This window comes from Liolophura sinensis, chromosome 13 (assembly GCF_032854445.1).
Source record: "Liolophura sinensis isolate JHLJ2023 chromosome 13, CUHK_Ljap_v2, whole genome shotgun sequence".
Lineage (NCBI taxonomy): Eukaryota > Metazoa > Mollusca > Polyplacophora > Chitonida > Chitonidae > Liolophura > Liolophura sinensis.
The window spans coordinates 18,822,629-18,838,150 of record NC_088307.1 but is presented as its reverse complement, the minus strand read 5'-3'; the positions used below and the strand labels follow the sequence as shown (position 1 = coordinate 18,838,150).

At 41.2% G+C, this 15,522-nt stretch overlaps 2 protein-coding genes across 2 annotated transcripts; both read right to left on the bottom strand.

Moving 5' to 3' along the window:
- Positions 1 to 225: 225 nt before the first annotated feature.
- On the bottom strand, positions 226 to 5,199 carry LOC135480423 (uncharacterized). Its single transcript, XM_064760251.1, has 3 exons — positions 4,489 to 5,199; positions 3,903 to 4,026; positions 226 to 1,686 (listed from the first exon to the last, which is right to left on the bottom strand). The coding sequence occupies exons 1-3, from the start codon at positions 5,127 to 5,129 to the stop codon at positions 460 to 462; spliced, it is 1,992 nt and encodes a 663-aa protein (XP_064616321.1). The 5' UTR covers positions 5,130 to 5,199; the 3' UTR covers positions 226 to 459.
- Positions 5,200 to 5,211: 12 nt separating this feature from the next.
- LOC135480422 (collagen, type I, alpha 1b-like) lies at positions 5,212 to 10,446 on the bottom strand. The gene is made up of 2 exons (XM_064760250.1): positions 10,388 to 10,446; positions 5,212 to 7,110 (listed from the first exon to the last, which is right to left on the bottom strand). The coding sequence occupies exon 2, from the start codon at positions 7,065 to 7,067 to the stop codon at positions 5,733 to 5,735; it is 1,335 nt and encodes a 444-aa protein (XP_064616320.1). The 5' UTR covers positions 7,068 to 7,110; positions 10,388 to 10,446; the 3' UTR covers positions 5,212 to 5,732.
- Positions 10,447 to 15,522: the final 5,076 nt, after the last annotated feature.

Sequence of the window (15,522 nt, the reverse complement as noted above, 5' to 3'; positions counted from 1 at the left end):
CAAGAATACCCAATCTGAACTTTTCTTGTTTCCTGTCAGGGACATACACTTGAGTGTATTCTATGGTAACATGGGGCGTGACTGTGATTGCTTTACTAACAGCTGACTTGTGTAAATTTATCTATATGATTATTTATGTGATTTTACGCTGTGCCGTACTCAATAATATTTTACTTATGCGTCTGCGGCACACATAATATGTTGGGATAAAAGCGGGAGAACCCAGAATCAGGTTGCTGCCAGACCTTCCTATGTACGACAAGAGGAAGCCAGCATGAGCTGGACTTGAACTCACAGCGACTGCATTGGTGAGAGGTTCCCGAGTCATTACGCTGAACTAGTACATTCACCGTCAGTCCTCGAAGGCCCTGTCAAATTTCATCCACTCCTATGTGCTCCAACAGAGACTGCGTCAACGATAATTCGGCACGAAAAAAAATTATAATTTCAGTTCCGGATTCATTCTAGCCCAGTAGGAACTCCTTTTTCAGCCACGAGTATTGTGCGCCCGCTGACGTTGTTGTTGCGCTTTAAACAGGCGAATGTTTCTTGGGCACTGAACCAGCGAATAACTGAAATTTTGTGGTCTGCTCCGTGCATGATGAGCTTAAAATCATATTTGAGACACAGGTTTTCTAATGCTTGCCGTTCTGCCAGCGGCATCCCGCTACAGATGTACATTTCTTCCAATGTGTCCACTTTTCGCCGCTTTATCAACCTGTCTTCCAGGTACATCAGAACCTTTTTATTGACCGGAGCCAAGGGTTCGCGCCAGTGTATGAATTTCCCCTTCCGCGGAACCAGTACACCAGATGACAAAAGCCTATGCGCCTTACGCTGCCCTTTAGTGTCATTGCAGTTTCTGTAGTTTTGGGCAGTTTTAGCTTCTGACATTGTTTTCGGCACTTTCACACTTAGGTCCCAGCGCCCTTTTGTAGGGGGGGTGGCTGGTGGCTGTGCAGTTGTGGTTTGCATCTGGGTACCAGGAGTCTGCCCATAACCGCCTAGGGGGTTTGCATTCCCATCTGTGCCCCACGTACCGTACTGCCCAAATGTTTGTGTGGAATAATTCTCACTGCCTGGAACTGTGTACTGACCAGTTGATGCCTGACCATACTGACCACTGTACATATTGTAGTACATAGCATGGGCCTGAGCAGTGTATGGAGTATACTGACCAGAGCTATCCAGTATGTAGCAATAGCCCTGTGCATCGTACACAAAACTGAATTGCGGGTTGTAGTTGGTGTAGTCAAAGGAGTACTGACTGGAAGTTTGGATGGTTGTATTGCCCCCCGCCGCTGTCTCACTGTTGTAGACCCCCACTCCTGGGGTTGTCAAGTTGTTACCGGTGGAAGATACTGTGGCTTTAACAGTAGGTTCCACGGGTTGGGTGGTCTCTGTGGCTGCCAACCCCTTTCTAGTTGTATAAGCAACCACAGGTGCTTCACTCTTAGTATTAGCACCACTTGTTACATTGTTATTTGAGGGCTCAGACAGGTATGGATTCTCAGTGACCGCTTTATTGGTCTTCTGAGGCGTCTCCTCTGCCACACTGATGTCTGGGTTGGGGTCAGGTTTGTCTGGGGTGGGGTCGGGCAGGCCCTGGGCGGTATACCAGCTTTCTGCTTGTGCCTTAAACACCTCCCACGTCATGAGTGGTTCTTTTGATGTATTTGGCTTAATCTGTAAACAAAAATAAAAACAAAATAAACTGAACACGTGATTCGATGTTCAAACTTTATCAGATCAGCCCACCATGAGGAAAATTTATACACTGTATAAATTTGGAAGTTTGATAGTGAGTTGGCGGCTCAACCATCTAAGAGAGAGAGGGCCCGAGTTAGAAGAGGAGACGACCTCTTCATCATTTTTCCAGTCATATGATGATAAGGAATCACTAGGTGTGTGTACATATAATGTGTCCTCTTGTGGAGAGTCCATGCCGCCACAGTGCTGCCGTCACTGAAGTATTATACTGAAGACACCAGACATGACACCCCACCCTGTCGCACTGTACTGACACCAGGCTAATCAGTCTTTTTTTTTTTTTTTGGCAAGGCAGGCAGCAATTAGTACCATTTTTCACAGTCTTTGGTTTGACCCAACTCAAACTTGGTCCCAATTCTTCCAACTTTGCAGTCGACGCTCTAACAATTAGGTTACTGAAGCGGTCCAAGTGTTGATATAGAAGTAACTATGAGCTAAACCTAGAATAGCTTTGTGGAGCTCGACCCTGGTTTTGCTGGACGCTCTAACTATTAGGTAACGGAAGTGGTTATCTTCATCATCATATTTATTTGATTGGTGTTTCACGCCATACTCAAGAATATTTCACTTATACAATGGCAGCCAGGGATTATGGTGGGGGGAAACCCACGACCATCCGCAGGTTGCTGCCAGACCATCCGAAGGTTGCTGCCAGACCTTCCCACGTATCTTCATCATTATAACATGCTTCATTACAATACATGATTTTTCACAAAGTTGTTGTTGCAAACATCGGTAGATACACTTACAAAATTTGATCAGAGATTTGATTGATTTGTGTTTTACACCGTTCTCAAGAATATTTCACTTAGACAACAGTGGCCAGCATTATGGTGGGAGGAAACCCACAACCATCCGTAGGTTGTTGACAGACCTTCCCATATAAAGCTGAAAAGAAAGCCAGCATGGGCAGGACTTGAACTCATCACAACTGCATGCTAATCTTCTCTATGCACTCTGGGGCTGAGTTAGCATTTAACTGTTCAAACACAGCCATGATATTGTGCTGGTTTGTCTTACTTTAACATCCAACAAAACAAAGTGTCCTCTCATGGTTTAGATACCGTACTCCTTACAGCACAAGCGCCACTCTCTAAGCTCGCTTTACATCACTGCCACCACTAGACAAGCTTGACCTTGGAGCCTGTGTGACATTATGTACATCTAGGCTTGTTGGGCTGAGCCTCACCACTGGTATCCTCACGCAGAACTATTTAACCAGCATTCATCAATAAAAATTGTGTCAGGTGTTGGTTAGAATCAAAGATTCAGAGGGTTTTTGTGTTTTCTAATATCACTAACACCCAAGTGACCACGGCGTACAAGATTTCTGTACAATTTTTGTTAGTGGTGCGCAGTGATGTAAAGTGAATGTAGAGAGCAGCACATGCGCTTTAGGGAGTATGACTGCTGTAATTCTTCAAACATTTTGCATGTTTTTAAGATAAAATTATACTTTTTTTTGAAGCCCTGAAAATGGCCAATCCAACCAATGTAGTTTTGTCTCCAAAATCAAATTATAAATGAGAATAAATTGCAGTTAAAGTTGTTCTTTTATATGCGAAAAGGTTGAGGAATTAGGGTACATGTACATAAGAGGCTAAAGAATTTTATATACAACATATACAACACTGTAAGCACTTACAACATATACAACATTGTAAGTACTTACAACATATACAACATTGTAAGTACTTACAACATATACAACATTGTAAGTACTTACAACATATACAACTCTGTAAGCACTTACAACATATACAACATTGTAAGTACTTACAACATATACAACTCTGTAAGTACTTACAACATATATAATATTGTAAGTACTTACAACATTCACAACATTGTAAGTACTTACAACATATACAACATTGTAAGTACTTACAACATACACAACATTGTAAGTACTTACAACAAATACAACATTGTACATACTTACAACATATACAACACTGTAAGTACTTACAACATATACAACATTGTAAGTACTTACAACATACACAACATTTTAAGTACTTACAACATATATAACATTGTAAGTACTTGATACCACTTGTTGGTCTCTACAGAGTTCACTGATATATGTATACATAATATAAATGCTGAAAAGTAATACACTATCACTGCACCTTTATGTAAGACTTTGTTTTCTTCAGTTTCTCCAGGGCTGAGTTGGAGCAGTCTACCCAAGCTGCCTCTTTGCTGCCACCCTTCCCCTGAGCTATAAATTTTTTGGCGATAAACAACTTGCATCTGTGGATAAAACAACAGAGGTTAACATCTGTAGCACAGGCATCATTTGTTCACACACCCTAGCTTTGGGGCATTCTGTATTTCATCTGTAAACATGCACTTTGAGAAGTACAGGAAGGCTTTCAAACGATACTCTTGAAGCCAACACTAAAGTTTTTCTGACAAGAAATTAATCCAGCTTCACAAATGTTGGCCCTATAAGTTGATGAATCCATCAAAATCTAGCAAAATGGGTCACTTGAACAGTGCTCAAATTTAGGTGAAATACTATAGTAAAATATATACGCCTGTTAATACTATAATTGGTCATATATGGCATTAGTTATAAATACGTTGATGTTTCTCAATATTTAAGTATTTTATTCTAATTTAGCCTACTAAAGGGGTGCCCAGATTATACTTGGCCCTTTGTGCAGGAAAAGATATCTCACTGTCAGACGGATAAAAAAATGTGTACGTTACATGATTGTGTTGGTGGTCAGGAACTGCTTCAGTTGTGATTCCATCTCCAGTAATAGTCCGCTCTGATTACAACTTCTTCTTAGAATCTGGAAACTTGTCGCATCATCACTGGACATGAGAATAAGATCTGATAAGGACGACCGAATTGATGGCTTGTACGGGTGTTTCATGCGCACCAGCGACGCAATGTTTGTCGGGCTGAACTTCCCATCGCCGTGTCCGACGTAGCTGAATGTACCCTCTGGAACCTCACCTTCTCTGAGTATCCTATGGGATGTGCAAATGTCATTCACAGTTTTGGAGTTGAATGTCTCCCAGGCTCTGATGTACGCGTCGTTAAGGACGTCTTGTTTCTCTGGTGACCTTTTCCAGACGGGTTCGCTTAGGTCCAGCATCGAACAGCGCGCGATCTTCGTCTTTGCCGACGAGATGAAAACATTCTCCACATAAAGCTGACACTCGACGACTCGCACCGTTGGATCGCTCGGATCAGTGAATCGCACAAAGTAACAGAATGCTTTGATGTTTTTGGAGTTGCCCACTAGATTTCTGAAGTCTTCCACCGTGACGAGTTTCTCCCTCATCAATTTAGATCGATCCACGAGAGACTGTAAAGGAATTGTTGCCTTCAGCCTCTTCATTTTCTCGTCAAAGTCTGGATTTTCATCCACCTGCTCTTCTACATTACGCGGAATAATCCTACTTTGCAGTGTTTGTCACCACACAGCATGGCCCACCTTCTCCTGCTGTTACTATCACTTTTACCACCATACGTACAACTATTCGTTTCAATGAAAAAACTCACTGGAGTACTTTTCTTTTTCCCTTTTGTCTCTTTTCTACCGTTTTCATTCTGTTTCACTCCCATAAAAGCACCAGTGCCAGGGCGACCAATGTCATCTTCATCATCGGATTCATCAATGTGGCCACCAAATTCGCCTCCGTTGCCAATTCCACCAAATTTTACTCGGTTGCCACTTCCACCAAATCCGCCACAGTTGCCGCTTCTATCAAATCCACCACGGTTGCCACTTCCATCAAATCCGCCACGGTTGCCACTTCCACCAAATCCGCCACGGTTGCCACTTCCATCAAATCCGCCATGGTTGCCACTTCCACTAAATACAACCCAGTTGCCACTTCCACCAAGTCCACCATGGTTCCCACTTCTGCCACCGCGCCTGCAACTGCCTTGTCCACTTTTCCACCCATGCTTACTCTCAGTGTTCTGAGAGTGAGGACGATCAACATCTGCAGTTTTCCCACTCTGATCTGTTTTTCTTCTCACCAAACATGCCAGAAAGCTCAAGCATGCTGTCTCCAAGCAGTAAGGCCCATCTCCTTCGGCTGTTACTATCACTCTTGTCACCATAGGTGCAATGGTTTCTTTGAGCAACACCTAAAGCCTTATCACCATCAGCAGAAGCTTTTCCAGTAGCAGCCTCTACAGCTTTGCTATCACTGCTGCCTGGTTCCACTGCTGTTTGATTTTCTTCACGCTCACCCGCTGTCCCGTTCTTGAACGTGTCAGCGAAATTGGGCATGCTGTCTCCGAAGAGCATAGCCCATTGTCTGCTGCTGTTGCCTTCACTTTTGTCTCCATAGGACCCTTCGATTTTTCCCACTTTCTTTGCATCTCTACTAGTTTCCCTGCCCTGTTTCCTTCCATGGTCACTTTTCCCCTCCTCTTTCTCTCTTCCTCTCCAATGGGAAGCTCCGCGCTTCTCCCATCTGCCTTCTCTCTCAAACCCACCACGGTCTACATTCCCACCAGACCCTAGACCATGGTTGCCAAATTCATCAAAGGGGCCACCACCACGTTCCTGTTCAAAAACGCCCATTCCTTCATCCATTCCACCATCACCTTTCCGGCCTCCATTTCCACCTTGAAAGTCTGGACCAAATCCACGGTGAAAACCTCTTCCATGAAACCCACCAGGTCGCATTTCCCTACTAAATTCTGCACCGTCTTCCCCGAAATCTCTCATTGTGTCAACATCATAGTTTCCTGGAAAACCTCCCCTATGCCCCCTTCTGGAACCCATCGGTCCTGGGGGTTCCAAAAGTCCTGGGGGTTCCAAACCTCCCAGTCGTCCCAAAGGGTCAAAGGTTTCTAATGGTTCTGGGCATCCCAAAGGTCGTTCCAAAGGATCAAAGGGTCCTAATGGTTCTGGGGGTCTCACAGGCCCTGGTCGTTCCAGAGGATCAAAGGGTCCTAATGGTTCTGGGGGTCCCAAAAGTCCATATGGTTCCAAAGGTTCCAAGGGTCCCAAAAGTCCTGTTGGTCGCAAAGGTCTTGGTGGTCCCAAAAATCCTCTTTCATGAAATTCTAACATATCTGGGGATAATCTGAAATCTGGGCCTGACAGGAACTCTCTGTCTTCCATCATTTCCATCCTGCGAAGCATCACCCTGCGGCGCATAAGAGCCATTTGCCGTCTTGCCAGTATCTCTAACTCATCCTCCCCTGGACATTTGAAACGCGGATATTTGTTCCCATGAAAGGTTGGTGGGCCGCAGTCCCACTGGTCACCCCATGGGCGCTTCCTTCCCATGACCATTCCTCTACCCCCCATCATGATGGAAGCTGTGCACCCTGGCTTCTAAAGTCTCACTGCAGCCCTAAAAGGAAAAACAGAAAAAAGAAAGGCCTTTATTACTTTGACTGGTGCTTCTTCTTTGTGGACTAGGACACACCGAATCCCACATTCATTGGAATGCACAAGGGTAGATGAGCTCCACAGCAAACATGCTAGATTTTTTGACACAGGAGGAGGTAAAAGTAAAAGCGGTAATTGAGCAGAGGTGTCGAAGACTTTGTTCATCAAAATATTATTCAAAGTGAATTTCCCAGGCAGAAAGCTAACTGTGGACGAGAAGAGAAGGGGGAAACTCTTAATTATTCTAAATGGAGTGACCTCTGAATAGAACTGTAGCATGCCCTCAGGCTTATCATAATATCTGCTCCAAGTTCTATTCAGAAAATTCAGACTAACATTGTGTGTACATAAACTTACTTCACACACATGGAAACTCTTTAATCATTCTGTTAAAATCAAGAGACTTCTAACTAGAACTGCAGCATGCCGTTGCGTTTATCACAATACCTGCTGTAAAGTTAACTTTCAGTCAGAATCTGAGGACTACTTTCCGTAGCTTCCAGCCAGCATTCAGCGCGGCAGAATCGTCAAACCGTTTAGTTTGACTATTTCACATCCGTTTAACGGAAATACCCGACTCGACTCCAGGGTCATTAAACAAAGCATTCAGAGAATACCTGTAGCTGGCCTCATTGAGCAGTTTGTAAAACTGCACAATGTTGAAGTCAGGTGATACCATCATCTGTTATGGAGTTGTAAATCATTGTGGTGGTAAAAGACACTGGAGAGTCAGTGCACAACTTTAGCACAGAGGTCTTTGATATGTAAATCGCAAACTGCATTTGGCATCCATGTACTATGGGAAGCAATTGCAAACCTGTGAATAACTGAGCAAAGTGTTGAGGTATGCGGTACATGATTTCCACCGTCTGATTGGCTATCTGTGTACTATAGGTGGCAGCTGCATCCCTATGATAGGCCAAAAACTGGACACCCCCACCAACAGCATCTGATCCCCTTATCGCAATACCCCTCCTTACTTCATACAGGTGAGCTAAAAATTAGTGCCCAACTTTCAGGCTTTTCGCTTCATTTTCAGACAGGAGTCTGAAATATTAAAGTAATTTTACTGCAACTAATCCTCAGGACACCTCTGCGAAATTTGTAATTGAGACTGAATAAATAAAATACACTTTTAAGTAAAACTCTATATACAAGTTAGACAGTAACTTACAGAGGAGCATGTGAAAACTCTGACATTGCATTTTAAACTTTTAACAAGTTTACACAGTTTCTCTTTTCAGACATGGCAAGTCCGTCTAATGAATAACACATCCAAATCTTCAATTTTTACACATAAAGTAAGAGAAAAAGGTCATTTCTGATTTTAGCACTGCTGATAGTTGCCCTAAAAATTAGAAGAAATAGGGTACTGATGGAAGGCTGATTTTTAATGGGTTTGTAAATGTCTTTAGTCTTTTAGTCTTTTTGATTGATACACTTTCATGCAAAAATTTACCAGTTATGTAGACTTCACTTTGTTTTCTGTAGTAAACACATGTCCACTAGGAAGTTTCCATGCAGGTCTACAATTCTTGCACACTATTCAACCTATACGAAAAGGGCAACGAACAGCTTACAAGTCTATTGTTTAGCAGCTGTCTGACTACTATTACCAGGATTATGGGTTTAGACATTTTCTCCCAGTTTCCTCTTGTATGCATATTATCTACAGAAAGCTTTCTGTAACCTATAGGGCTACAATTTTTGTGCACAGTCCTACATACTGGGTTCACTACAGGAGAGTAAAAAGGCTATTGATGCAAAAAGGCAGTGACTGGCGTGTAGCACTGTGTAGGACACAGGCTAATGAGTGTGTGCCTTCCCAAAGACTACAACGGAATATTTAAACCATCAGTGTTGCCAGCTCAGCATTTGCTCAGCCAATCATACATTTACAATGGTCACAATAGCATGTGGATAACCAATCATGGTTTGTGATTTGAACATGAAAGACCACTGCTGCAAGCAAATAAATAAAGTAAACCAGGGGGCTGAAAAAAAAGCTTAACCTTTAATCTGTGTACATGTATGAGAACCCAATATACATGTACAGGACCTAAAGAAAAAAAAGACTTGAAAGATTACGTAGTTGAAAAAAAAGGCTTAACCTTCCATCAGCACATAAAACACAAGCTGAAAAAAAAAGCTTAGCCGCACACCAACACAGACACCACCACTTTCCCCCTCTCACAATACCTCGCCTTATTTCGTACAGACGAGCTGAAAAGAGAGTAACAATAATTTCAAATACAACTGACGCTGCTGAATATTTCTAGCGAATATTAAGTTATACTAAATTCTGCACTAATATCTTGCTGTCTGCTTATGTCACTCAGTAAAAACACATGTTTGAGTTCTGAGTGCAGACATTTCTTTTTTTTCAACGCAAATGCGTGTCCAGATTGGGTTATGATTTTTAATATGGTTTCAGTTTGAAATTGATCAGAAAACTCAGGTCTTGACAGCCAATGATAAAATGGTTTGATTTATCTGGTAAATGAAAACAATATGTTCAAACTGAAACCAGGCAATGTTGTTTCACCCATAAAGGTAGATACAAACATAGGTATTTTCTTTTTATTCATGTTTTGAAACGGCCACGTGGTTCGTGGTTGAAGCGATCAAACGTTACACTGCCAACAGTGAACTGTTTGCTCCTCAGCAACTGACACCATGTTGAGCAGCTGAGCGCATGTCCTGCTTCATAATGGAGCAGTGCGAAGATGGCAGCATTCGCCGAGGAGCGCACACTGTGGTAGCCATCATGGCTATAATAAATCTATTCTAAATCGAGTAGGGACATATGGTGGTGGTGTTGTGGATGCTGAAAGCAGGTCCTCAGGTGGGCGTCTTTTAACTGCGCAAGACTTGTTTGATAACAAAGAAAATAAGCCTAGACCTTCGCTGAGAAGGAATCAGCACTGTAAGCGTCGCAACTCCAATGACGCTAGGCCGTATAAGAAAAAGATAAAATTTCGAAAAGTTTAAGGCAGACACAAGCAACAACCAATACTTTACTATTGTCTTTCAAACATTTCACAACCTCTTCAGTGATTGGGCATTTGAAAGTTGAGGCTGCTACCACGTGGTAAAGACTAACTTATGGGACACATAAGACTAACTTATGGGACACATAAGACTAACTTATATTGAATAACACAAGGACAAACCTAGTCAGGTAAATATCAGACTGGATTAGGCTCGTTCGTTAAAAAAGGTATCGCGGATATACGTACCGAGTATTACTGACTGCTCAGTTTTCGTAAACAAATGTTCGTCTTTACATTTTCACTCACTGAAAAACACAGAAACATACAGAGATGTTACATGGCTCAACGACAGAAATAATCAGGGATTTACAACACTGAGCATAAATAATTTTTTTCTTGACTTTACCCAGAAAGGCTGTCACAAACTTACATTCGTACATCTGACACCTTCGGTGCCGGAAGTAGCACTGGGTAGCCTACATCCATGAGCAGAACGTCCACGAGGAGAACGGACATCCATGAGCAGAACGGAACATGTAACTTGTTCGTTTACGAATAATTGGGCAAGGTACGAGACTATCGGCCTGTATATTTATATAGGCCTATAGCCGAGCAGATAAATTCTCAACACTTTCAACCCCTTAATATCAGATAACACAGACATTACTATAACCCTGAAGACCTTCTCTAATGTGCCATAGTTAATGAATAACCTAATAATCCTCCATCACTGACTGGAAAAAAGATATTAAGGATCCACGAGGAGGACCTTGCGTAGTTCACCTCCCCATAGGTATAAAGTATAACATCCACGAGGAGGACGGTGGCTAATTGACCTTCCTACAGCTATAAAGTACAACATCCACAAGGAGGACGGTTGCTAGTTTACCTTCCTATAGGTATCAGGTACAACATCCACGAGGAGGACGGTGGCTACTTTACCTCCCCATAGGTATAAAGTATAACATCCACGAGGAGGACGGTGGCTAATTGACCTTCCTACTGGTATAAGATACAACATCCACGAGAAGGACAGTGGCTAATTTACCTTCCTGCGGGTGTCAGGTACAACATCCACGAGGAGGACGGTGGCTAATTTACCTTCACATAGGTATAAAGTACAACATCCACGAGGAGGATGGTGGCTAATTTACCTTCCTACAGCTATAAAGTACAACATCCACGAGGAGGACGGTTGCTAGTTTACCTTCCTATAGGTATCAGGTACAGCATCCATGAGGAGGACGGTGGCTAGTTTACCTTCCTGCAGGTGTCAGGTACAACATCCACGAGGAGGACGGTGGCTAAATTACCTTCCTGCAGGTGTAAAGTACAACATCCACGAGGAGGACGTTGGCTAGTTTACCTTCCTGCAGGTGTCAGGTACAACATCCATGAGGAGGACGTTGGCTAAATTACCTTCCTACAGCTATAAAGTACAACATCCACGAGGAGGACGTTGGCTAGTTTGCCTTCCTGGAGGTGTCAGGTACAACATCCACGTAGAGGACGGTGACTAGGCTAATTTAACTTCCTGCAGGTATAAGGTACAACATCCATGAGGAGGACGGTGGCTAATTTACCTTCCTACAGGAATAAGGTACAACATCCACGAGGAGGACGGTGGCTAATTTAACTTCCTGCAGGTGGAAAGTACAACATCCATGAGGATGACGGTGGCTAATTTACCTTACTACTGGTATAAGGTACAACATCCACGAGGAGGACGGTGGCTAGTTTACCTCCCTATAGGTATAAAGTACATCCATGATGAGGACGGTGGCTAGTTTTTCCATCCTTCAAGTATGCAGTACAACATTGAGGATGACCAAATTAACTTCTAATAAAGATTTAACTGATTGATCGACACACACTTATGAGGACAATAGATACGTTATATGTCGTTTTGGTACAGCTAAAAAGTATATGCGGAGGACTGTTGCCTTGTTTATTTCTGAGAAATATATATAACATATAATGTATAAGTATGTATGTAAGGTGATGAATACCAGGGTTTGTTACGTGTTTAGGAAACTTTTTTAAAACTAAGTATTAGCCCGATTTGAATGGAAGCCCTATAAGTTATATAATAGCTCTTCGCTATCCTGGTCACACTTGTGTGGTAATTAACCATAGGTTGTTATTTGTTACTTAGAAATGTTATATGTTTTATGTACATGATTATTATTATTGCTTTATTCTGTGTACAGTAATCTTCTGAAGTTTAATGTTGTAATCCCTTTCGATCTCTGCCTGTGCATAGGCCCTAGCTGTTCACAGCGCTCTTGTTGTCAATTAACGTTCAATGGCCATTTAATTAGTATGTAAAAACTTGTAGAGATATAAAGCCTGGCGAATTGTTACGCTTAGTTCCTTGATAAGGACAAACAAGGTCTTTGCTGCTGTTGTATAGCCTTATTTATAACCTCCAAAATACACATATGTAGCTTAAGACCATAATTTGTAAAGTGCGAAAAACATTGAATATTTAAGAAAGCTTATTTTGCCAAAGATATCAAGTAAGTTTTTCAGAGTTTACTTCTTAACACACCCCACACATTATTTCCTCTTATGGCAGAGAAAGGTTCAAGCGTCTAAATTCTGTGTGTCTGACCTCTGACTTTCATGCATGACCGAGTTTATTTTGTTATACCGCAGAAGCTGACATCCACACATATCAGATATCACTGGTGGACAAGTGATCGCCCGCTTTATTGCTCCGGAATTCTCTAAGTGAAAACATTTAACTTGAAACTAAATTAGGCGTCTCCATCGCATAGGGTTTTCATATGTGGCGCTACCATAAAGTTACTTGCTTTATTTATGTATTTATTTATTTGATTATTGTTTAACGCCATATTCTCTTTAGGACACATGGTCTGTTTATTCACAACCTAATGTATATAACATCCTAGCCCAGCAAACCACGATGGAATTTTTAGAAAGACAATATAGTCCTCAGACTTAAAAAGGAATTCAGACTTATCTCCTTGTCAAGGAAATCTGTCAGCTATAACTTTCTCATACCCAGAATTGTTTTCTTTGACCTAAGCAAGATGCATTTATTACTACTATTATTAAGTTTTAAAAAATAAAATGATCAGAATCATAAAAATCCACACATCACAAAATACTTCTTAACAAATATGTGTACAGGTAAAAGAATGCAACAATACAGGTGTATGTAAATATACCGTCAATGTAATTATTTAACTCAATTCGCATTGAAATTTGCCTTTCCCTGCCAGACAACCAAGCAGCGGAAGATCCGTGTATAATATAATATGAATTTGGGGTCGGGCTTTTTGAAGAGCGCTTTGATTTTATTCATACAATGAATGAAATCCTCATGAAATGGCTGAAAAGGAAGTATGTCACGCAAATACCACTTCATTTGTACTACCTAGCACATTGGGCCTACTATAGCGCTTGAAAGTCATATCTGCAGTGTCGTGATAACTTTTGATATGGTTGAAGAATTTAAAATGTACTTCGGACCAATATCTTTATCTTAGAAATTAAGTAGGGCTATTTTATTTTGTTCATATGGACATGTTGTCTCACATGAATGATCTTGATGTCTCCTTATCCCAGTTTACGTGGAATTCGACGGTGGAGAGTTATTTCCGGAAAAATTAACGAGTTCTATCATGTACGAGTTTGTTTATGTTTTTCGGACGCCAGAGCAATACAATATTTGGAAAAACTCAATGTTGATAGAGGTATAAATGATTTTCTAATTCGATTATAGGATAAAACATTTCCAGTTAAAGTTAAAAGCGTGGGGTTTCTAAGAACATTCAGTGTATAGGCCTTCTCTTTCTACACTTTTATACCTCCGTGCATCACTTGCCACAATGTCTAAACAAAACAAATTTATGGGTAACTTTCTTGTGTCTGGACCGTGGAAAGCTGAGGTGGCGGTGTGTTTGTAAACACAGTTTCCCATCGCATGTCTGCTGAAGTAATACTATCTCAGGGTGACTTGTTAGCTTTGCAGTTTGGCTAATGTAGTACATAGCTTTTATAAAAGCTTTCCACTTTTCCGACGAGTTTATTTCTGGACGCTGCAATGTAACAATGACAGCACACCAGCCTGTCGTGATTCAATCTGTGGATGAATTGTTAAGTTGTGTAAAAAGTTGCAAGGATTGTTGTAAAGGAGACTATATTTCATTCCATTGTCCGTTATGTCCACCGTCAAAGTTCAAGCCAACAACGAAGAAGAAAGTAGAGAACCATTTGAGAGCTGTACAGTGGAAAGCACGCGTTGAGGGACAAAACGATACGTAAAATTAAGCATCAATACGTTTTCATCTAAAATACTGTGTACATATATAGTTATCGTCTGCGGCTTTATATGATAGGCGAGCTTTTTGATTAACTTTTCATGTTAAAAAAATAGATACATTCCCTGTCAATGAGATGATATGTTCTTAAATTATTTTTCTACATCTTTTTTCGAAATGTATACTCCTAGTGGTAATCCAGACGTATATGCAGATTTATCGGCTCTGTAGGTGACGCCAATTTAAAATATTCTTCCAGTGATGAGGCGGAGTAAAATAGGTATCAAAGCAAATCTAAACTTACAGATCTTATTTTCGTGATTGGCCCCGGCGATGGACGTGAAACAAAAAGATGCCATCAACTTCCGGTCGGACAAATGCAAGTGTCTAATTTGCAAGGGAAAAAATAACTAACACAAATAGATCAGATCATCTATACCTGCAATTGAACTTCTACTCAATGGCTTCATGTAAATAGTAGTTGTGTAGTGTTTGTGTACATATTCTCTCTATTAGACCAACAGATTAGTCATTTGGCGTGTATGTTTTAATACCATACAATGTAAAGAACGCTCCCGCTGCGCTAACCGTAACTTGAAAGCCAACAGATGTTTTTCTTACATAATGCATGAACGGTGGCAAAAATTTTAATGCCAATCACTGGAAAACTATTCATCTGAAATAATTTGATACGAGAGAAGAACACAATTTGTCCTGCTGACCAACTTTCAACATTGCACCATTACTGCTTTTCGCATCGTGTCTCAAAAATCAGAATAAAGTGTGCCTAAAAGCGAAAACTTCTTTAGAACCAAAACAAAGCCACATTCGTGGTTAGCTCTTTATGCCTAATGCATGAACAGTAGGTAAATTGTGGTCAAACTTTTTAAGCTAGAACAAAGCTAGAACAAAAGCAAAGCCAGATTCATAATCTATTTGTCAAATTACACTGTATATATTCACACAAAAAATCGGATCAGCTCTGCACGGGTTTAAACTTCTTTCCAAAGGCTTCACTGTGCGAGCAATCTAATTAGGCTTTAAGTCTGCGCTATATATTACAGTCCATGCACATTAAGTCCATAAAACTGA